Source organism: Syzygium oleosum, unplaced genomic scaffold, assembly GCF_021117445.2.
Source record: "Syzygium oleosum isolate NSW1041296 unplaced genomic scaffold, Sole_v2.1 Sole_v2.04, whole genome shotgun sequence".
NCBI classification, from domain to species: Eukaryota; Viridiplantae; Streptophyta; class Magnoliopsida; order Myrtales; family Myrtaceae; genus Syzygium; species Syzygium oleosum.
Window position 1 is genome coordinate 13,699,505 of NW_026607488.1, and position 23,249 is coordinate 13,722,753.

General features: G+C 40.9%; 1 protein-coding gene across 1 annotated transcript; it reads right to left on the reverse strand.

Moving 5' to 3' along the window:
- Window positions 1–21,811: 21,811 nt before the first annotated feature.
- LOC130138088 (germin-like protein subfamily 1 member 7) lies at window positions 21,812–22,631 on the reverse strand. The gene is made up of 2 exons (XM_056311086.1): window positions 22,454–22,631; window positions 21,812–22,365 (listed from the first exon to the last, which is right to left on the reverse strand). Exons 1-2 carry the CDS (start codon window positions 22,569–22,571, stop codon window positions 21,812–21,814), a joined length of 672 nt encoding a protein of 223 aa, XP_056167061.1. The 5' UTR covers window positions 22,572–22,631.
- Between the last annotated feature and the right edge of the window lie 618 nt (window positions 22,632–23,249).

A 23,249-nucleotide genomic window follows, 5' to 3' on the forward strand; every position in this document is an offset into this window, starting at 1 on the left:
CTCTCTCTCTTCCCTTTTTCCCCCCCGGCTGATCAACTCCTCTCCTTCTTCTTTTTCTTCTTTGCTTCTTTTCCTTCTTGGCTTCTGCTCCTACTTCGTGTCTTTTGTTGCTCCCATTTCTGCTTCTTGTTGACACTTGATTTTTAGCTCATTTTTTTTTGATATTTTCAAAAAATATCAAAATTAGGACTAGGAATCTTGGTCAAGCCTAGAAACCTATTTATAAACCAAAAAATAATTTTTTGGCATTTTTCTACATTTTTCTTTAATTTCTTTTAGTCAAAATAAGTGAGAAAATCAAGAAAAATAGCAAGTGGAATCAGAAAATTCCATAAAAATAGTCATTAGTCTTCTTTTAAATTCAATTTCATTAATACATCATCAATTTTCAAAATCAAACCCGAATTGAACAAAAAATGCAATTAAATCTTTTCTAGTCATTTTTAAGTCATAGTGTCTTCATAACAAATGATTCTGGAACCTTGAATTACATAATGGTCAGGTCAATTGCACAATTTGTCAAAGAAATCAGAAAACCCCAAAATTCAATTAAAAATTAAAAGTTTTGAGCTCAAATTGGGAATCATGCTCAATATGAGATTGTCGAACCATGAGACCATCATTTCAAGGGTTAATCAGATGTGGGTAATTCAATTTTGGCATCAATTTTGCCTAATCAGGTCATTAGGACATCAAATTGAACAAAACCCTATTTACCCGAATACAAAAATGTGAAAATCTTGGACATAATTATAATAAAAATTGGGAAAAATCACATATTTGGGCTCAAAATGTGATGAGGAATTCAATTTTGGGGTTTAATTTTGAAAATTGGGTCAAAATTGAGCTTAATTTTCGAATTTAGACCAACCCGGGTCTGCCGGGTCGACCGGGTCAACCCGAACCGACTCGGGTTGTTCATCTTCTTCGCCTGACTCACCCAAAAGCCACAATAAACCTAGAAAAATCAGCTCGTGCCCACGACTTCACCGGCCTTAATCTCACCACAAACACGTGTGAAATACCGATTTAACAGCTGGAAAATATCCAGCTGTCATCGTTTATTCATCTTAACCGATTCGGGAGTCGGTTGTAACAAGGGAAATCAAGCTAGAAAAAGAAGAAAAACTGAACATTGCAGAAGAGGAGGTGTTCGACGAAATTACCGAGAGGGACGAGAGATAAACAACGCGAAAACAAATAAAATCTAGAGAGAGAGAATAGGGAGTTGAGGTCCCTTGATCGAGTGTCCAGCGCCGATGAATGGAACAGCGCCGGCAAATCGATCATTCAAGGAGGACCTCCTCCTCTGTTCATCAGTGAAAAAAATGATCGGGAAGCCCTGAAAATCCGGCTTGATCAATGAATCCAGAGCTCTTCCGATCAATCCAAGACCACCAGGTTGAAGTTCAAGTGTCAAGGAACAATTCTATAGGCACGGATCAGTTCGGAAATTTCTTTTGATCATCGAACAAAGAAGGTAAACATCGTTCCTGAACACGTTTTTTTTCCAAAATTCCAGAAAACCATTTTGATCTTAAAATGGATGTTCATGCAATTTTCTTTGAGATTTTGATTTTCTGGAGCTCTACAACACGTTTCTGAGCATAGTTATGTTGTTTGATTGTATTTTGTGTCATTGAATCAACATAACCGAGTCAGTCACCATTGATTGAATCTCGTCGGAGCACTTTCCACTTGCCGGAGCATTACCGACGGCCTATGGTCGATCAAGTTAGTGTCTCTGATTCTCTGTGAATGTTTTGAATGATGAATGAACGCTAGAAACCGGCTAAGACGTCTTGTATGTTGATCTGAATGTTAGGTGAGCTTGTTAAGATAATTGTGGATTAGCTTTTTTAGGTTTGATTTTCGCCGGCCGGCACAGGTTCGGCGACGAATCAATGAATTGATGTTAATAGAGGATAATATGAACTTGACGCAGAATCAAAAACCAATCAAAAAGTCATCGGAAGCTCGTTGGAGCTTGATTTAAAGTCGCGACCTTGAAAATGTTCAATACAGAATTATGCCCATGAAGTGTTTGATAAAATGCCTAGGAGAAAAAGGGCAGAACGGCGCCGTTTTTGGTGCTGTGCCAGCCGGAGAAGATGATTGGTGCTGGCGCCGGCGATGTCCGGTTCAGCTAGGCCGAATCAGGTCGATCCGGTTCATTTCTCGGCGGGAATTTTAAAAAATAAATAAATAAATATAAAAAAATAAAAAATTCATAAAAAAATAAAAAAACATAAAAAATTCGGAAAATCGAAATAAAATTCAGAAATTTTAAAAAAAATTCAGAAAAATAAAAAAATTTCATAAAAATCCAAAAATTTTCAGAAAATTTATAAAAATTCAGAAAATACAAATAAAAATGTGAAAAATTCAGGAAAAATCTAAAAAAAATTAAAAAATTGGAAAATTAATAAAAATTTTCAGAAAATCACAAAAATCAATTTCCGGTTAATGAAATTCTCAAAAATTCAATTTTTCAAAAAAAAAAAATCAAAAATTTTAAAAATTTATATAATGGTCTAAAAACACTGTGGCTAACCTTAGAAAGTGAAATTTGAATTTTTGGAAGTGCCCAAGTGGCATTTTTAGATAATCTCAAATTCAGGGGTTATAACCCCTAAAAAACCCAAAAAAATGTAAATCATGAAATGAATAAACTTCTAGAGCTTCATTAGGGTTTGGATGTTTTGGTTGATTTTCATTTTTAGAGACCATTTAGGACTGATTGATCTGATTGACATTGATTGCACATTTAATACTTGATTGGTTTTTCCCGTGATTAGAATAGATAGAATTAGTGGGTAAGTCTCGGAAATTTGCATGACACGTTAGACATCGTATCATTCTTAGGTACCGAAAAGGCGTTAGGGATCTCAATCTGGGATCAATAACGTAATCAAGTCCCCATACTCAGAATCTCTGGTTCGTAGAATTGTGGTATTTCTCCCATACCCCAATTAGGTTTCTAATCTACCTACCAATAATGACTAGTGGCAACTCCAAAATCATAAACTTAGACTAGATAGGAAATTACCATCTGCTGTCACGTGAGGTATGGTCTGGTAGAGACCTTTACACGGAAATACCTCTTTGGCGCGTAAATCCCAAAAATACCAAAAAGCGCGGTGCGACAGGCTTGGCGACTCCACTGGGGAAGACCTTTTCTAAGTGGACTTAGGCCTAAATAGAACGATACGCTTGTGTTTTGTGCTTGCAAGGATCCCAGGTACGTCTCGCTAACGATAGTGTTAAATGATTTTGTAGGTGGGTGGTATAAGGTGTGTAATCTTTGCTAACCCTTATTTTGTAGGATGGTGTTGGGATTGAATGTGGTTTGAATGAATTTTAGAAGTGCTGTTTGGTTATTAATTGCTATGCATGCCTTTAAGTTGCTTTAGCACTACACCATTAATACACACCACCCGTGGCCCAACCCCGGCTACATTTAGGATTACCCTTAAGAGGTATGTGTTTAGGCGAACTATGAGTCGATTGCTCATGGGATCGTTTAAATGCAATACCGATCACTGAGGTGGAATAATATTCCATTACTTTAGGCCGATTGCCTACTGGAATGGAATCCCTTGTCCATTAAGGTGGTGACCTTGAGCTTTATCATATCCTACTCTTTTAGGCGTCAAAACTTCACTGGTTGCATTTGCTTGTCTTTGTGGTTGGTATACCTAAAACCAAACAAAAATGTCATGGTAAGCAAGTATCGTTCCATTCCATTCTTTACAATCATACAAGTTAGTTGGCACATTTTCAAAAAAATGCCTAAATGACATTCAATGTTTGGTCTAAATGCCATTTCATATTAGAATGCATGATTAGGGCGTCATACTCTACTTGACCATTCTTTCATTTTTAGATAAAATGTATAGGTCCATGGCGGATGTTCCATGTAATTCAAGTGCTTATTTGTTCATTTCAATGTATTCGAAGTTGTAAATCATAGTTTAGGACTTTATGGTCTAAATGGAGTATGACAGAATGGGCATTTACATAACACATTGAATTTGTCCATGATCTCAACTATATACTCTTTTAAGGTTTAAACGGACTTAAAATGACATTTGCATTACCTTCGAGGCATGCAAGTGTATTTTACCTCCGTTTTACCTCAAAAGGACATATGATTGAAATGGAGGCATTAAAATTGATTCGTAATCTATGGTGATTAATAACAAATCTTTTTGCATGATTAGGCTCAATGGGAAAACTAGACATCCAAGTAATTCCCATTCCTCGGAAGGAACTCGTTGCTTGGTGGAAAGGCATGTCCAAGGACAACCAAACTTATGTCCAAGAAAGGCTTGGATACCTTCTCGAGCTTATGCATGTGGAACATCAAGTCAGCTTGGTTCAAGCTTTGGCGCATTTTTGGGAGGTTTCCACCGCCACATTCCAACTTGGAGAGCATGAATTGGTACCAATATTAAAAGAATATCAAGCCGCCATTGGAATTAATTCTAAACCTAGGGTCATAGAGCCACCCGTTGGACTTAATCCTGTGAGCCTTTTAGCTGAATTCCTTGACATCAAAATTTCCAAAATCGAAAAGTTAATCAAATCAAACACGGGCAGATTTCCATTATCCTTCCTAGTAGACAACTTTCAAAACTTCCTAAGGAAATGGAAAACACTTCAGCCCGGGTATTCATTCTAGCTTTTTTCGGCTTTATTCTATTCCCCATGTCCAAAACGGGATTAGACCCTTTAGTCGCGGAAAAAGTACACCAGAAGTGCCACAACTTGTGTATGGCGATTACTTTGATGCCATAACTTTTTTTCGGATCACTTTGGTGTCAAGTCGGAGGAAAATAGATCACTTTAGTGACTCCGACCAAAAAGCTGACATGGCATTTATATTAAAAAAAATGATTTGACTTGTACACGTGGAAATTATGTGGCTTTTTTCGAATTTTTTAATTTTTAGAAAAATAATAAAAATTAAAATAATTAAAAAAAAAAAGTTGCCATAGCGGCGAGGGCTCCCACCACCGCCGGGAAGGGCTGGCGGTGGTGGGTGCAGTGGTCGGCGAGGGTCGTATTTGGCGAGGCGAGACCTCGCCTTCACGACCCAGGCGACGGCGAGGTCTGGCTTCGCATTTGCTGGGCGAGGCGAGGCCAACCTCGCCGTCGCCTGGGTTGCAACAGCGAGGCGCGGCCTCGCCTTCGCCGGGCGAGGCGAGACCTCGCCTTCACGACCCAGGCGACGGCGAGGTCTGGCTTCGCATTTGCTGGGCGAGGCGAGGTCGCGCCTTGCCGTCACGACCCAGGCGACGGTGAGGTTGGCCTCACCAGATCCGGCCCTCGCCGACCACTGCGCCCACCACCCTGGCCCTTCCCGGCGATGGTGGGTTGATGGCAGCAGCGGCGAGGGCTCCCTCGCCGCTGCTGCAGTCTTTTTTTTTATGTTATTTTATTTATTTAATATAAATTAATTTTTTTTTTAAAAAGTACACGTCAGCAGGCTAAACGACGTCGTTTTTGGTTTTTAATGCTGACTGGACCTCTCCGGCGAGCCGTGTCAGCGCCACATCGGATTTCCGGCGAGCCACGTCAGCATTGGCACTAAAATGATCGTTTTTCAAAAAAGTTGGCACCAAAGTGATCCGAAAAAAAGTTATGGCACCAAAGTGATCGCCGTACACAAGTTATGGCACTTCTAGTGTACTTTTGCCCTTTAGTCTCTGTGATCGCAAGACAAGCATGTCTTAAGTGAGACTTCTCTAATATGCTTCTTGCCCAAACCGTCATTTCCTTAAATACATACCAAAATCGTGGGAGGGGTATCTTTCAAGCTTCTGCTGGTCTTTTGTCATTATGGTTTATCTCACACATTCGACCATGGTGTCGTTTCATGAACATTCGCGAAATTTGTTCAACGATAAATCCAATTGAGCGATATATTCGTCTCCAAAGCAAATTACCCAAACAGTTTTTCTTAGATTGGGCCAATTTCATTAGAGCCCTAACTCCTGATCAAATCCAATGACGGATCAATTGGCCAAAGATTGACAAGGCGAAGATTACAAGCCGAGAGGGGAATGCAGTGCCATTACTTGGTTTGAGTGGAGGAGTAGCTTATTGCCCTCTAAGGGTTATTAGATAATTTGGGATACTTCAGCAAGTTCCACCGGTATGGAATCCCGAAGAATACACCTTTGATATCCTAAGTGAAACTATACCCAAAGAGGAGAAGAATAGCCTTCAAGCCAAAATTCACAAGATCATCTTATCTTTGGATAACCCACTTGAACAAATAATTGAGTGATCAAAAAGTTTGGAGGAGGATATGAAGATTTGCATGGCCTCTAAAGAATACATCAAATGGATGAAAAGTAAGCGTCCAATTGATGTCGAGCCATATGTCCCGTTGAGCATGGTACCGGATCTTGTGGATGAATATGTCTCAGAATACATTGTTCCAAGCATGCCTGGAGTGGAACCCTATGTCCCTGAAGAGGTCGTGATCGATGTCGAAGAATGGGAATCTCGAGCCAAGGAATGGGAAGAATACCAAAAGGCGGGGGAAGAACATCATTGGTACCAAAACTTGTGTACGGAGGCCACTTTGGTGCCAAAACTTCCATTTGGATCACTTTAGTGCCAAAAGTTTACACCGGCGATCACTTAAGTGCCAAATCGGAGAAAAAACGATCACTTAAGTGCCAACGACGAGAAATTCCGACCAAATTTAATACGTGGCTTTTATATTTAAATTTTAATGACACATGGCATTTCCACGTGTATAATTTAATTTTTTAAATTTTTTTTTCTGATTTTTTTCTTTCTTTTCTTTTTTCTTTTTTCTTTTCTTTTTTTTTTTCTTTTCTTTCTTCTTATTTCCAATGGCCGGCGTCCGGCCACCGGCCACCGGCTATGGCCGGCCTCGCCGGGCGTCGCCTTCCTCCGAGCGAGGCCCGGCGAGGCGGTCGTGGCCTCGGCGAGGGCCGGCCTCGCCGGAACCGGCAAGGCGAGCCCTCGCCGGGGCTCGCCCGCCCTGGCGAGGGTCGAGGTCGCCGGGCGGTGGCGAGCCCCGGCGAGGGCTCGCCTCGCCGGATCCGGCGAGGCCACGGCCGCCTCGCCGGGCGTCGCCTTCCTCCGGGCGAGGCCGCCGTGGCCTCGCCGAGGGTCGGCCTCGCCGGATCTGGCGAGGTGAGCCTCGCCGGGCTCGCCCCGCCCAAGCGAGGGTCGAGGTCGCCCGGGCGGGGTGAGCCCCGACGAGGGCTCGCCTCGCGCAGATCCGGCGAGGCCGGCCCTCGCCGAGGCCACGGCTGCCTCGGCGAGGCCGGCCGCCGGATCGGCGAGGCGAGCCCTCGTCGGGGCTCGCCCGCCCGTGCGACCCTCGTCGGGCTCGCCCTGCCAGCGACCTCGACCCTCGCTTGGGCGGGGCGAGCCCCGGCGAGGGCTCGCCTCGCTAGATCCGGCGAGGCCGGCCCTCGCCGAGGCCACGGTGGCCTCGCCGGGCCTCACCCGGAGGAAGGCGACGCCCGGCGAGGCCGGCCATGGCCGGTGGCCGGTGGCCGGACGCCGGCCATCGGAAATAAGAAGAAAGAAAAGAAAAAAAAAAGAAAAGAAAGGAAAAAAGAAAGAAAAGGAAAAAAAAAAAAAGAAAGGAAAAAAGAAAGAAAAGGAAAAAAAAGAAAAGAAATGCCACATCAGCCTCCGGCGAGCCACATCAGCTTGAAAAATTAATAAAAAAATGCCACGTTGGATTTCCGGCGAAGTGATCGTTTTTCACAACTTTTAGCACTTAAGTGATCCGATTGAAAGTTTTGGCACCAAAGTAGCCTCCGTACACAAGTTTTGGCACCAATGCTGTTTTTTCCCCCCAAAAGGCGGAAGCTGTCTTAACTAGCAGGAAGCCTAGGATTGGATGATTTAGATTCCCATTTGAGTTTAGAATCATGATGTCAAACAATTTCAAATTTTATATGCAATGATGGATTGATCACTTTCTAAACATGCATAGATAATTTCAGTACATGATTTCAAAACATAAAGGAATCACCATGGATTATAATTCTTTGAATTGTATGATTCCTTGAGAAAGACATTGATGAAGAATTTTATACAAGGCTAAGGCTTGTATGAAATTTCTTATCCTTTACAATCTCATGAAACCATACAATTAAAAGAATGTAGGGTTTCATGATCATTTTACTATGATGATATCGGGTCTTTTTGCGAAACAGGTTTTCTAGCAACGGAAGGTAAAAGACCTCGAACACTCTTACAAGTTAGAATGGCGGAAGAAGAAACCCATGCTCGACTAGCTGAAGTCGAGAATCAAATGACCCAAATGGCTGCAATGATGGATGAAATGAAGGCTATTATTCTTACATCCCGTTGACAGTATCCTACTACTCCAAATGTGGGAACTTCAAATGCTACTGAAATACCGATTGGAGAACCAGTCAGAAACAAAGAACCGGTTCAAGAAAATCTTCTAAAGACTACGCCTGAGGTGGTAAATTTGGAAGAGGATGATCAAATCAAGAAGACATCCAAAACAAAGGATGACGAAGAGGCCAAGAGATTGGCCAAAATTGAAGAGTGCTTAGCAAGTCAAGGTTATGAACTTCAAAGGTTCGACAAGTTCCCGCCGTATGCGAAGGTGGTTGTTCCAGAAAATTATAAAGAACCAGAGTTTGTGAGCAAGTATGATGGCACTAATTGTCCCAAAAGCCATTTGAAGTATTATCTCCGTAAGATGGCGAGATATTCAGATAACACGCCACTTCTTATTAGCACGTTTCAAGATAGTTTGAGAGGAGCGGTCTTCGCATGGTACACAGCCCTCGACATAGAATATTTCACTGAATGGGATCATTTGGCGGGAGAATTCCTTCGCCAGTACAAGTTTAATGTTGAAGTACTCCCAACTAGAGAAGCTCTCGTCAAAATCGAGAAACGAAAGAATGAAGGGTTCAGAACCTATGATCAGAGATGGAAAGCTGTTGCCTCACAGGTAAAGCCCGCCATAAGTGAAGACAAGCTCATTGAGCTCTTTATAAAATCATTGCCAATTGAGTATTATGACAAGCTTCATGTATCAGGCTGTCAAACATTCACCATGTTGGTAAAAGTGGGTGAAAGAATTGAATAGGGGTTGAAAGAGAAGAAGGCTCAAGAAACAACGACACGAAGGCCTTATCCCGGAAGAAAAGACAAGAACCCATCTGAGAAATGGCAATGGTGTCTAGCCCAAATACTCATCAAGCATCGTTTCCAAAGCAATCAAATGTTGCTTAGAAAAACCTAAGGCAGTTCGAGCCAAATAAAAGACCCGTGAGGCAATTTACACTATTGCCCTAACCCCTGTCAAAGCTATTACCAATGCTTTTAGAAAGACATTTGGTGGCTAAAGAAGTACCAAGAGACAATCCTGCAAGATTTTCTTGGTATGATGAATTAAAAACCTGCACTTATCACATGGGAGAAAGGGGACATGATGTAGATAATTGTCCCACTCTAAAGTACAAAGTTCAACAACTCATTGACAAAAAGATATTGAACTTTCAAGAGCCCGAGCCAAATGTACATCAGAATCCTCTTCCTGAGCACAATACAGTAAACATGATCAAAGAAGAAGAAACAATGATCAAGTCTGACGATGAAGATGAACATGAGGTCAAGATTAAAGCTTATCGTTTAAGAGATGCCCGCTTTCATCAAGAAGCACTCCTAAAAGGCGAGATTGTAGACAACTTGGGAGAAGACTCCGGAAAATATAACTTCCAAGTGAAATATACCCCACCGCCATAGGCATTCAAGAATGAAGTAATTGTGCCTGATGGCTGGGGTGGTATAGATGACGAAATCAGTCTTGAGAAGAAAGCCCTGCTTAAGAAGGAAATGCTCTAAGATGAAACAGATATGGATGAAAAGGAGAAAGAAAAAGTCCGACAAGGTGAAAGGTGTTTCACCCAGAAATCATCCAGTGAAGGCGAAACCATAGACTTACTCGGTCAAGACAGCGGTAAATATAATTACCGTATCAAATATACTCCACCACCATGGGCGTTAAAAAATGAAGACATTATACCGGACGGATGGGGTGCCATGGACGAGGTCCCGATCGGCCAACTAAATCTCGAAGAGAATGAAGATCGGGAAGAGAAAAAGAAGAAAAAGATTCGCCGAGGTGATAGGCGATTTGCTCATAAAGCACGAAGACAAGGTGAAGTTGTTAATTTTCTGGGTCAAGATAGTGGCCGGTATAATTACCGTGTCAAATATACACCCCCTCCATGGGCATTTAAGAATGAAATAATCACACCTAATGGCTAGAATGGAATGGATGCTGATGAAGCCAATAGAAGCATGGTATCCATGATTACATCATTTCTGATCAAGCTTGATGAGGTAGATAAATATAAGGAGGAAGAAGGTCCTGTCGAACCAATCACTATCCAACTTCCCATTAATCAGCTAAGGATCGAAGAAGAAGAAACATAGCCTATGATTATCACTCTCCCTCCAAAAGAAAAGTTTGATACTAAGTGTGTACCTTGGGATTACTCTCCTAAAGAAGTCGATGCCATAACCCGATCAGGGAGATGCAATGTCTCGAAAGAAGGTGAGCACGAAAAGAAAGGAGTAATCGAAAAAGATGTCAAATAGTTGCTTTCAGTCATGAAGACGAGCAAATTTGAGCTAATTGAACAGCTAAGAAAGATGCCAGCACAAATTTCTCTGTTGGATCTCTTCAAGACTTCAAAAAGCCATAAAATGGTGCTTATGAAGCTTCTCAATGAAGTGGACGTCCCAAAGACAATTAATGAAGTACAATTGGAAGACTTTGTTGGCACTATTCTTCTGAAAGATCAAATTATCTTCTCCGATGAAGATTTCCCAATTGACGGACGTTCCCATAATAAGGCGCTCTATATTGCCGTCAAATGCCGGGGCAAGGAGGTGTCACGTGTACTTATCGATAATGGTTCCGCACTTAATTTGTGTCCACTAAGCACATTGCATCGCTTGGAGATTAGTGGAGAGCTCATCAAACCTTCTAAGGTAACTGTGCGCTCGTTTGATGGAATGAAGAAAAATGTTATTGGCGATATCGAGCTCGAGCTAAACATAGATCCTGTGCCTTTCCTAATTGACTTCCAAGTAGTGGATATTCCGAGAACTTTCAACCTATTACTCGGAAGACCTTGGATTCATATGGCTGTGCTATTCCTTCAAGTCTCCATCAGAAGGTCAGGTTCATCATTAATGGTAAGATGATCACCGTACACGTGGAGACGGATTTCGCCACTTATAAAGAGAGTGCAATACTGTATATCGAGCCCGAAGTGAAAGAAGAACCAAGTTATCATTCCTTCGAAATAATCTCAATGGTGCAAATTCCTGTCAGTTGCATCATAATATCCCCAGAGTTCTCAACATCATCCATTATGTCTGGAAGGGTGTTATGCCAATATGGATTTACTCCCGGCAATGGTCTTGGATCAAAATCCCAAGGAATCAAAGAACTTATTACTCCGATTGCTACAAGAATGAAGCATGGAGTAGGTTATATTCCAGATAACTCCAAAGATCACCATGGAGGCCAAGGCCGACGTCGAAAGAACCGTGAAGGCTGTAGAGGCCGAGGTGATCGCATCATTAATCCATCCATATGGAAGCATAAAGCTAAAGAGCTTTCCTATCATCATATCCATATCAAGGAAATTTTTCCTGGACCTTCCAAGCTACTTCAAGAGAAAGACTTACATGCAGAGGAAGAATCTGTTCTACCAGGTTTATTCGAAGAGAATACCATCAACATTATCATAACTGAGGCAGAAGATACCTACGCACTGGAGTAGGAAGATTCTCTTGAACTTTTGCTACTAGCTTTTTTCATTGCATTTTGTTGAATACAATTTCAAATTTCTTGTGATTTCATTTGCAATTTTAGTTCAGTTGCAATTTACATTCCTATTGGTATAGATGTAATCACGTTTTTAAATTCAATAAAAGTGATCAAATGTTTTGTTAAGGACATGTAGAAACAAAACCAAACCTATGATGAACATTATCCTCATTTGTGAGGCTGAGGCTATCACGCCCCGAACCCGGCGAGCACGCGAACATCCCACTTTGGTCGTTACAAGTGTGATGTCCCAGGACGCATCGCCGACCCTATCGATTCACTAACGATCATACGCATGCGGAAGCGAACTATAACACAATATCAACATCACATATAACTCGGGGCAGCCAAGGAGACAGCAGGAATACACATCAACAAAACAACTTTCATAAACACACTATTAACCCAAGTTCGGTACAATCTACAAGCCCAACCAGAGGGCGACTTGCCATTAACCGCACATACAGAAAGATTGGGTTAACCTAAACTCCTCTATAGCAAGGCATCCAAAAGCGGAAAGTTCATCCCATCCCCTCCATCGACCCTCGTCTCCAATCCTTATGTGATGTCTATTTGTCACCCCAAACCTGAAAATATTTAACCACGAGGAGGGGGGTGAGATAACTCAGCAAGTAAGCTCCCTAAACTTCGTTTAGGAGAATATGTTGCCTCCAGATCATCCTAAACATACAAGGCTACTGAAATAAACGTGCCATAATACAATCATAGGCATTCCTACCTGGCTTAGACACACATATATGCCACAATGATGCATCAACCATATCACATAACTAAAGCATGTAATAAGAATTCACATGCATCAATGCATCATAGTCGCGCGTGCCTCGATTATAAGGCAAAACCCACTTAGGTACGTCCCATACCATGCCTAGCAGTTTTTACCCCATAATCAAGCACTATGCACCACACGTACCCAGATTATTCATGACCCGCGTAACAGTACACGCCTCAGGCCCACTTTCAATCCACGGTCCACATACAACCATCTCATATTCACAACACTCCTTAGCCCGCGTTACAGTACACGCCTCAGGCTATGTCTCTTGCTCGCGTTACAGTACACGCCTACGGCTCAACATCCTCCACCTACGGCATAAACAACCGTCTCATTTTCACAACACTCTTAGTTCACGTTACAGTACACGCCTCAGGCTATGTCTCTTCCCCGCATTACAGTACACGCCTCAGGCTCAACATCCTCCACCTACGGCACAACCCGCGTTACAGTACACGTCTCAGGTTGGCGGTCTTCCGGTAATACCGGACATCGTCCTGCGTTAAAGTACACGCCTCAGGACGACTCAATTCCCTGCGTAAACGCATAAGTGATTAGGTGATCACACGAGCACCCCATCACACCACTTTTTATCTTTGCCCCTTAGGGCTTTTAGTGATCACTCATGTCATGCTATGCATTCACTTCGCGTGTTAATCACACCACATGCTCACATAATGCATGTTAACTCAATCGCAACCCATGATCACCACCAAATCATCCTCGGTTTCGACAACATCAATCATTACAACTCAACCAATCAATCAACATGGACACCGAGTATTCAATATCAAGTCACACGTGCATAAGCACCATTTAGGCCGTCAATCAAGCACCATTCAGCCACGAAACTGATCAATCCACACGCACATGCCAAATAAGCCACTTTCCCTCAATTAAATCCACAAGCCCTTCCACGCACACGGTCACAATTAGGTAATCACCAACCACCCTCAAATCAACTCATACAACACACATTCAAGCATCAATTCCAGTCACGAGGGCAGCAACTATTCAACCTCGACACCCCTACCATTCCGCTCATAAAAATGAACATCCATAGAATCAGGGTAAATCTGGGCAGTTAATACAATGACCGAAATCCCATCAAAATAAATAGTAAACGAACTCTAAAAATTCTAAATTTTGGATATATCATAAAAAACATCTTGATAAAGATTTCTTATGAAGAACACGAAATCTGGTTCAATCTGCAACCATGCCTTTTTGTCCCTTGAAATCAGACCAGTATCAGTTCGCTCTAACAGACTGTTTTGTTCTCAAAATACCTTTCTTTCAACACCCAAATCACCTTCAAAAGTTTTGAAATTTTTATATGTCATAAAAAGGAAAGTCACCAACAAATTTTGTGAAGGAAGTTTATTAAAAATAGATCTGGAAAATTTTATAAAAATTCGGTAAGACAAGAAGGTCGGGATGAACAGTGTTCCGGGCAGTTTTAAGACGGTCTGAAAATGGGTTTTTGTACGACCCAAATGGCCTCTAAAAATTCCAAATTTAAAATATGTTATACTTCAAGATGTTGGGAGCAAATTTCATGAATAAACTTCCTCAAATTCGGCTCACACAATCCTCCACAAAAATAGCGAACCGGACGGGTATAGTAACCGTGAATCCGAGAATCACACCAAACCTCAAGGATTCAAACCCTAATTGATTTCTACCGAATTTCAACCGCCAAAACTTATTCCACCATATCCAAACTATCATCCAACAGCCACATGAACATCCATGAACACAACAAGGGTTCAAGCTCTCCTCTAATCCATCTATAATCACTTCCATCAACCCCTAAATCAATCCATTAACAACCCATCATCCTACCCAAGATTTAGAGAGAAACTTGCCTTAAACCTAAGCAAGAAAAGCCTAACAAGCAGCAGCAAAGGCCTCAGCAAGGCAACAAATCTGGTGAGCGGCGGCGGCAACGCATGGCGGCTGAACGGCGGCGACGGCGGGCTTGGCTGGTTGGCCACGGTCACAGGAGGAGGGGAAAAAGGGAAGCCGGCCGAGAGAGGGGTGAGGGAAAGGGAAAACGTGGGAATGAGGGGGAGAGAGAGAGAAGAAAATATATATACTAAGGCACCAATAATTGATGTCCTTCCCCCAAGGAAAATTACCATCTTGCCCCTCTCTCTACTTTCCATCCGACGGCCAAGATTTGTTCTTATCCAAGGATCAACGGCCAAGATCAATCCTTACCCAAAAATATCCAATGGTAAAACAAGAATTTCACAAAAAGTGCAGAGGCAAAATCGTCCAAAAATTTATATTTCTAAAGTTGGTGTGAAATGACCAAAATGCCCCTCTCATTTATACTTGGCCTTCATAAAATCTCAAGGGCAAAACGATCATTTTCCATTTTCTTCCAAAATTCCAATTTTCTGACGAATTCAAGCAAATTCAAAACTGACCACGGTACTTCTGACGTCGTCCAAATACTGTATCACGACTATCGAAATTTTCGATGCCCAAACTCGGTCTCTATTTAATAGCCAAACTCAAATAAACATAACTTGAGCTTATCTCAAACTAACGGGCGGCTCTCGGGAAAATTTGTGTATTCGACCTGTGGTCGATACTAAATCGAACTACGTTTAAGCTCACTTGAGTCATGGCGACCTTGATTATCATATAATTGCGAGGATCAATCACTAGTTCTAAAGATCACGATCGTTTGGAACAGGTTTGGGATCGTTTGCAATTTCATATCCTGGTGAGGCGGAATCACCCGCGATCCAGTTATATGGCATTCGCAAATCGATCCATAAGCAACCTTAGATCGGTCTGTATTAGCCCAAAATATCACCTCGACAATCCTTATGGTTGAAAGTCAGTCCATGATCAAGTTCTATGGCCGCGCGAATTAAATTCCCTAATTAGCCTTTCCTTACTGGTTAGTATCCCAAGAGTGATCAAGTTTGGGCGAGATTTGCTACAAGTGCGTTATTGAAATCATGCATTTCATAAATATCAAGTGGGTCGAAATTTGGAATGTCATAGAGGCTTTGGGTTTCTATATTGCTCCTTATTGCGAAAATGATTTTAAGAGCAAGGAAGTATGATGATATGAGGACTAGCTCTGTCTTTATGTTTTTTCAAAATAAATTTCAAAAAGAATTTCCAAGAGGTTTTTCATAGGACCACATGCGTTACTTAAATCGTATGTAATTACTAATCGTATTTACTACATGTCAGGCATGAGCATTCGCATACCCATAATAGGTTCATATGTGGCCCAAATCTTTCTAAGGAGATCACTTGCGATATTAAAGAGGATAACGAGAATGAGGAATGGGTCAGAATGGAATGGATTCGTCATGAAGAATCAAAGCCACTCACATTAGAGAAAACGATCACTATTAACCTGGGCGATAAAGAGAATCCCAAGGAAGTTAAGATTGGGGAAAGTCTTCCCTCAGCAGAAGCAGAAAGAATCACAGATTTGCTCAGAGAATATCAAGATATATTCGCATGGTCTTATGCTGACATGCCAGGCCTTGATCCGAGCATAGTCGAGCATGCTTTGCCAATTGATCCAAGTATTCCACCAAAGAAGCAAAAACTTAGGCGAACGAAGCCGGACTTGGCAAAGAAAATAGAAGAAGAAGTGATGAAATTGCTCAAAGTCGGTTTCATTGAAGTAGTACCATATCCAGAATGGGTTGCCAATATAGTACCCGTAATGAAGAAAAATGGTCGAGTACGGATATGCGTTGATTATCGCGACCTAAATAAAGCAAGCCCTAAGGATGATTTCCCGCTTCCATATATCGATGTATTAGTGGATAGCACTGCTAGATTCGAAACATTTTCATTCATGGATGGTTTCTCAAGATATAATCAAATCCTCACGAAGAAAGAGGATAAGGCGAAGACGTCCTTCATAACACCATGGGGCACATTTTGTTACAAGGTGATGCCTTTCGGTTTGAAAAATGCTGGTGTCATATATCAAAGGGCAATGGTAACCTTGTTCCATGACATGATGCATAAAGAAATCGCAGTATATGTGGACGACATGATCGCAAAATCCAAACAAGGAGAAGATCATGTTGAGGTGCTTCGCAAATTGTTCGAAAGACTTAGAAAGTATAAGTTGCGGCTGAACCTCAACAAGTGTGTATTTGGGGCAAAATCTGGCAAACTGCTAAGATTTGTGGTCAGTAGTAAGGGCATCGAAATAGATCCCTCCAAAATCAAGGCAATATACGACTTAAAGACTCCTTTTACGGTAAAAGAAGTGAGAAGCTTGTTGGGGCGATTAAATTACATTGTCCGTTTCATCTATCAGCTTTCTAAGACTTTTAAACCATTTTTTAAATTGTTGAAGAAAAACGCCAAAGTGAAGTGGGATGTAGAATGTCAACAAGCCTTTGACAGGATTAAAGAATACCTGGTATGCCCACCAGTGTTGGTACCACCAATCCCTGGGGTTCCGCTGATCTTATATTTGACGATTCACTATGAATTGTTAGGAGCAGTGCTTGTACAAAGAAGACCAAATGATGGTAAAGAACAAGCCATTTATTACTTGAGCAAGAAGTTCACAACATCATAAATGAATTATCCGGCAGTCGAGAAGACGTGCATTGCATTGATTTGGGTATTACACAGATTAGGACAATACACCCTTCATCATCAGATTTTGCTAGTGACTGAGAATGATCCGATCAAGTACCTTCTTGAGAAATCCTCCTTGGTCGGGAAATTGGCAAAGCGGCAAGTCTTGTTATCTAAATTTGACATCAGAAGTTCATCCCAAAAGTCAGTAAAAGGACGAGCAATAGCAGACATGTTAGCGGAAAATTCGCAAAATATCGCCAATCCTGAAGAGCAACTAGATGATCGTATATTGACATTGGTCGATGATAAAGGGACCATGTATTTCGATGGTGCAATTAACTTATCTGGATTAGAAACTGGGGCAGTACTGATCTCCCCAGAAGGTCAACATTATCCGGTATCTGCGAAATTGATATTTCCATGCACCAATAACGTCGCTAAATACAAAGCATGCATTCTCGGCTTGCAATTAGCCCTTTCATTGAAAGTAAAAAGGTTGCAAGTATATGAAGATTCTATGCTCATCATATTGCAAACAACTAGTGAATGGCAAACTCGAGATGCCAAACTAATTTCTTATCATAGACACTTAGAAGAGATGATAGAAAGCTTCGAAGAAGTAACATTCGATTATCTCCCAAGAGCTCAGAATCATTTTGCAGATGCTCTTGCAACTTTGTCATCCTTACTACAAGCTGCAGATGGCATGGATATAGAACCATTGAGAATTAATATTCTTGAACAACCAGCTTATTGCATGATGGTCCAGATAGAGTTTGACAATGAACCATGGTATCATGACATCAAAAGGTATCTTCAAACAGGAAAATTTCCTGAAGGAAGCCAACCAGGTGATAGGAAATTTATAAGGAAGATAGCCAACAAATTCTTCCTCAGTGGTCAAACCCTCTACAAGAAATCATTTGATTCAACCCTACTAAGATGTGTGGATGCTGCAGAAGCTGAACATATCATGAAAGAAATTCATGAAGGTGAATGTGGACCGCACATGAATGGACATCTTCTAGCTCGAAAGATTATGAGGTTGGGATATTATTGGATGACAATGGAAATAGATTGCATCCAACATGTGAGATGTTGCCATCAATGTCAAGTTTATGGAGACAGAATTAATGCACTGCCAAATGAGCTACATCAAATGTCCGAACCATGGCTATTTTCAATGTGGGGAATCGATATGATCGGTCCAATCAACCCCAAAGCCTCAAATGGGCACCGGTTTATCTTGGTCGCTATTGACTATTTCACTAAATGGATTGAAGCAAACTCCTATACGAATGTTACCGCCATGAATGTTGCAAGGTTCATTAGGCGGGACATCATTGCTAGATATGGAGTTCCAGAAGCAATAATTACGGATAATGGCTCAAATCTAAACAACAGGATCGTGGATGATTTATTTGAGCACTTCCACATTCGACATCTGAACTCATCCCCATATCGTCCACATATGAATGGAGCAGTTGAAGCGGCAAATAAGAATATCAAGAAGATATTGGCCAAAACAGCTGAAAATTACTGTGATTGGCACGAAAGGTTGCCGTATGCTCTGATGGCATACCGAACTTCAATTCGAACATCAACTGGAGCAACCCCGTTTTTCTTGGTTTATGGAATGGAAGCAGTGCTACCTGTTGAAACAGAAATTCCTTCATTAAGGATATTATCTCAATTGAAGCTTTCAGAAGCTGAGTGGATTCAACAAAGATATGAACAACTCAACATGATTGATGAAAAGAGATTAAGAGCTATATGCCATGGTCAAGCCTATCAGAGAAGAGTAGCTAAATCCTTTAATCGAAAAGTGAAACCAAGGAATTTCAAAACAGAGGATTTAGTAGTGAAGAAAGTCATCTTCAACAATTCAGATCATCGTGGCAAATTCACTCCGAATTATGAGGGTCCATACATTGTTAAGAAAGTTCTTCCTGGAGGAGCATTGATTCTTATAGATATGTCAGGAACAGAATTGGCCTATCTTGTAAATGCAGATGCTGTCAAGATTTTCTATCCATGAAATGAAGACAAACATTCAAGAAGAGATTTGGGTCACTTTAGAACATGTGCAATATCATGCATTTCATGAATATGTTTATCTGTTTTGCAGAAGAAAGCAAAAGGAGTCCGAACCAGTTGATGATTTCAGAATCCCCAATGGAGTTGTCAGACAGTAGAAGGAAGTATTACTTCTAATTCAATTTTCGTTGATATTTGCTAAATGTGCTTTTCTTTTTATCGTCCCCAGGGAGACAAAGAAAAAGGAGCAACGAAAGAAGAATTCCCAGTGGAACCAAAGCAAAAACATGCAAACAAGAGGGATCTTGGTAAGTTGATCAGACAGGAATCCCTAAATCGTGAGTGCATGTGTTGAAGAAGTTGCCTTTTTAAGAGAAAAACAAACTTCTTTTTCCCCAAGCGGAATGACACTAAGACTGAGCAAAACAAAACACATTGTTTTGAAAAGAAAATACCTCAGAAATGTTTCAATCAAAATTTTTGAAACACGCTTTCTTTGAAAATGCATTAAGTATCAAAATTCCATAAAAATGGATAATTTGACAAAAGGCTTTGAAAAATTTTAAAGAAAAAGTTTGGATCAAATCGAATGGAAAAACCTTCAAATGATGAAAGGTAAGCCGTATCCAAACACGTCCCTTATACACTCAAAGTCAAGTGAAGGAGTGAGTGAGAAAAAACTCATTCGAAAGAAATAGGGGATATTCGCAATGATTACATAGATTAAAATGATGAAAGGCAGTCATTTCACTATCCCAAACACATGCTTATCCTTTGCAAACCAAATTTGAGCCGAAATAGTGGAGAAGCTTTTCCAAAACAAACCTGTTAAGAACCACCCCACATTGGGGCAAATCAGGAGGTTTGTGATTGATAGCTATGGAGAATAGGATCAAGAAAGATTTTATTGCATATTCTTGCATCAATCTTTTTGTGATAACTTAGATGAAGTCATATGGAAGCTCAAGACATCTCAAGAGGAAGAAGAGCACTTCATTTCTTATACCCAAATACATTACCTTTGGCAAAGCCCAATTGAGCTTGAATATTCATTTCAGAATCCTAAATTGGTGATCATCTCCTTACACTGGAGCATGAGCATATGATCCACTTTAATAGATAAGAAACAAAAGGGCATGACATAGAGTCCTTAAAATTCAAAAAGATCAAAGGCAAAAGAATCTGGGGCATGAAAAAGCAGTGTGCCTGGTAAAAGCAAGGCCAAATGCCCAAGAAAAATGAGAAAGAAAAAGAGAGTTCAAAAGGAAGCTCAAAATGTCGGAAAAAGTCATGACAAAGCAAAGCCGAAATCACGAGAGATCATAGATCACAACAAGTGAGAATGAGCAAAAGAAAAGAGATTGTGATGAACGTTTAGGGGACTCTGATGTTCATAAAAAGAAAGATCCCCTAGTGAACAAAAAAGAAAAAGGTGGTGATGCCAAGAAGATCACCAATTTTATAAAAACCCTAAATTCAAACAAATGAGCCTTTTGAGCCTACCCAATACCAACAATACAACTTCTCCCCAAAGACTCTTTAGATTGTGATGTTGAAAGTAGAAACATCACTTTATGACAAGAAGTCATCACTCAAAGAAGTGTATGCAATAGTATCTAGTCTTGTCCTCGAGGTTCTTAACTTGTAGACCCGAAGTCAGATATGATGAAGTCCTTTTTCTTGGCCTCAAAATGCCTATCCTTTGAATAGCCTTTGATCAAGCCAACATTACAGTCCCCCGAAAGACTTATCGGATCAATTGGATTGTATGTATTGCGAACATTTTCGAACACCTAAGGATTGGTTAAGAGAGATAAAATTGAGGGATATAAGACAAGTTCCCCTTTTAATCAGATGAAGAAAAGACCAAGTTTATAGATTGAAACAAATCCTTTCTAATGAAGGTCTTCCAAACGATCATTTCAAGCATTTCTTGAAAGATTGCAAGCATTTTGTTCAAATAATTCCTCGAAAAGAATATTTGATTGTCTGAAATGCATTAATGCAAAGAATGCATGTTTCCAGACCAGGTTTCAAAAGTTTTTGGTCAACTTAAAATCAAGTTTTCAAACAGTTTGTGGTAAGCTAAGAAAAAACCACATTTCAAACAGTTTTGATTAATTTCAAAACTACTTTTCAAAATAATTTTTGGTCTACTAAAAACCGTGTAAATGTTAGTGAGAGAGAGAGGTACACGCCTCAGGCTCAACATCTACCACCTACGGCACAACCCGCATTGAAGTACACGCCTCGGGAGAGAGAGAGAGAGAGAGAGAGAGAGAGAGAGAGAGAGAGAGAGAGAGAGAGAGAGAGAGAGAGAGGTGTAATAATATTTTATTTGAAATCAGTCGAGAGAGGTAACAATCTTTTATTCGAAATAAGGCATACATGTGGTATGTAGTCTAGTTATGTGTGTCTAGAGCAACCACTTATGGAAATAAGATTAATTTTACAAGTCTCATAATTCAATTATTTTGTGTAACTTATGACAGATTCATTTAGTTGTTGTCGTACCAAAACTGCGCCTGGAGGTAGTCAACAACCTTCTTGTCGACTTGGAAGGCCTTGGTGAGAACTTCAACAGAAATGGGTGGCTTCGCTCCAAAAACATTATTAGCAATGACAATGAGTCCTGGGTTCTGGCTGCTAAGACCGGAAAAGGCCAGTGCATACGTGTTTCCGATATTCAACTGGAAGTGAATGAGACCAATAGGGAACACAAACACGTCCCCCTTGTACAGGACTTTGGTGAAGAGTTTGTTGTTTAATTGGTTGGACGTGACAAAGCCAACAAGTAGCGTACCCTCCACCACGACCAGAACCTCGGTGCCACGAGGGTGAATGTGGGGAGGATTTAGGCCGCCGGGAGCGAAGTCAATGCGAGCCATGGATATTCCAAGAGTGTTGAGTCCTGGAAATTGGTCGACAAAAGCCTGTGTGACTTTTGATCCGAGCGGATTCGATGTGTTTCCAGGCGTTCTGAACCCCATAAAGACGAAATCATCAGCTGTGGTTTCTTTGGGGTCCTTGCAGAACTTTCCATTCACAAATACTGCATAAGAAAAAAAATTGGTGTTTCAGTTTCGACATCATAAGCCAGAAATGAAATACATGACTAATGCAAGAATTGAGGAACCAACCTCCAGATTCCATATCATTGGTTCCCACGCATATGTCCTGAAGAGGACTCGGGTCGTAAGCTAAAGCAGCGACAGTTGCTAAAGCCAAGATGAGAAAGCTAATGGGAAGAAACTTCATTGTGGTTGTGAACAGGAGTTGGGGCCTTGATCGCGAGTTCTAATCCTTGCACAGACTAGTATTGCTTGAGGGAGGAGTGAGGACTTGCATGGCAACATGCTCTCTCTTTATAGATGAAAATGTTTGACCCAGTATTTGGTTCATCAGAAGGTTTTCATGCAGATTCCTACCAAATCTTCAGAGGTTTTATCTATTTTCCCCTTCTCACCCTATAACAACTACGACGACTTGGCCATTTGTTTCTTATCACCTGATTTTTTTTTTTGGTAAGGTAAATTATCACCTGATTTTGAAATGGTCTTTGATGAATTTTTGAATCCTCGTACCGTTTCTTCTTTGTTTCTTTTACAACTCTTTTACGACTCAAAGAAGACCGAAAATATCTAGAAATGCGCTCTCTTGTCGCACAAAAGTTGATGAGCTTCGTATTTCAGATATGATAAGCTCATCGATGATGATTTGATCATTTAATACAATTTTTGTTACTTTTCATAAAATACTTTTGGTAGATTTTCTTTTTCCCGAGCTAGGTTCGTGGGTGGTAGGAAATTAATAAAATCCTGTTCTTCTCCCAAACTGCCACTTGTCAGCTGCCGAATGAAAAGAAGGTTTTAGCTCCACTTTCTTTATAAGACATGACTTACTTAATGATTCAAGGTGCGATTATATGGAGATATA

Bases quoted from the DNA above. Each gene is read 5' to 3' on its own strand.
- LOC130138088 (XM_056311086.1), bottom strand. From the start codon at position 22,571: ATGAAGTTTCTTCCCATTAGCTTTCTCATCTTGGCTTTAGCAACTGTC. The intron at 22,366-22,453 runs GTTGGTTCCTCA...TTTCTTATGCAG, and splicing joins CAATGATATGGAATCTGGAG to TATTTGTGAATGGAAAGTTC.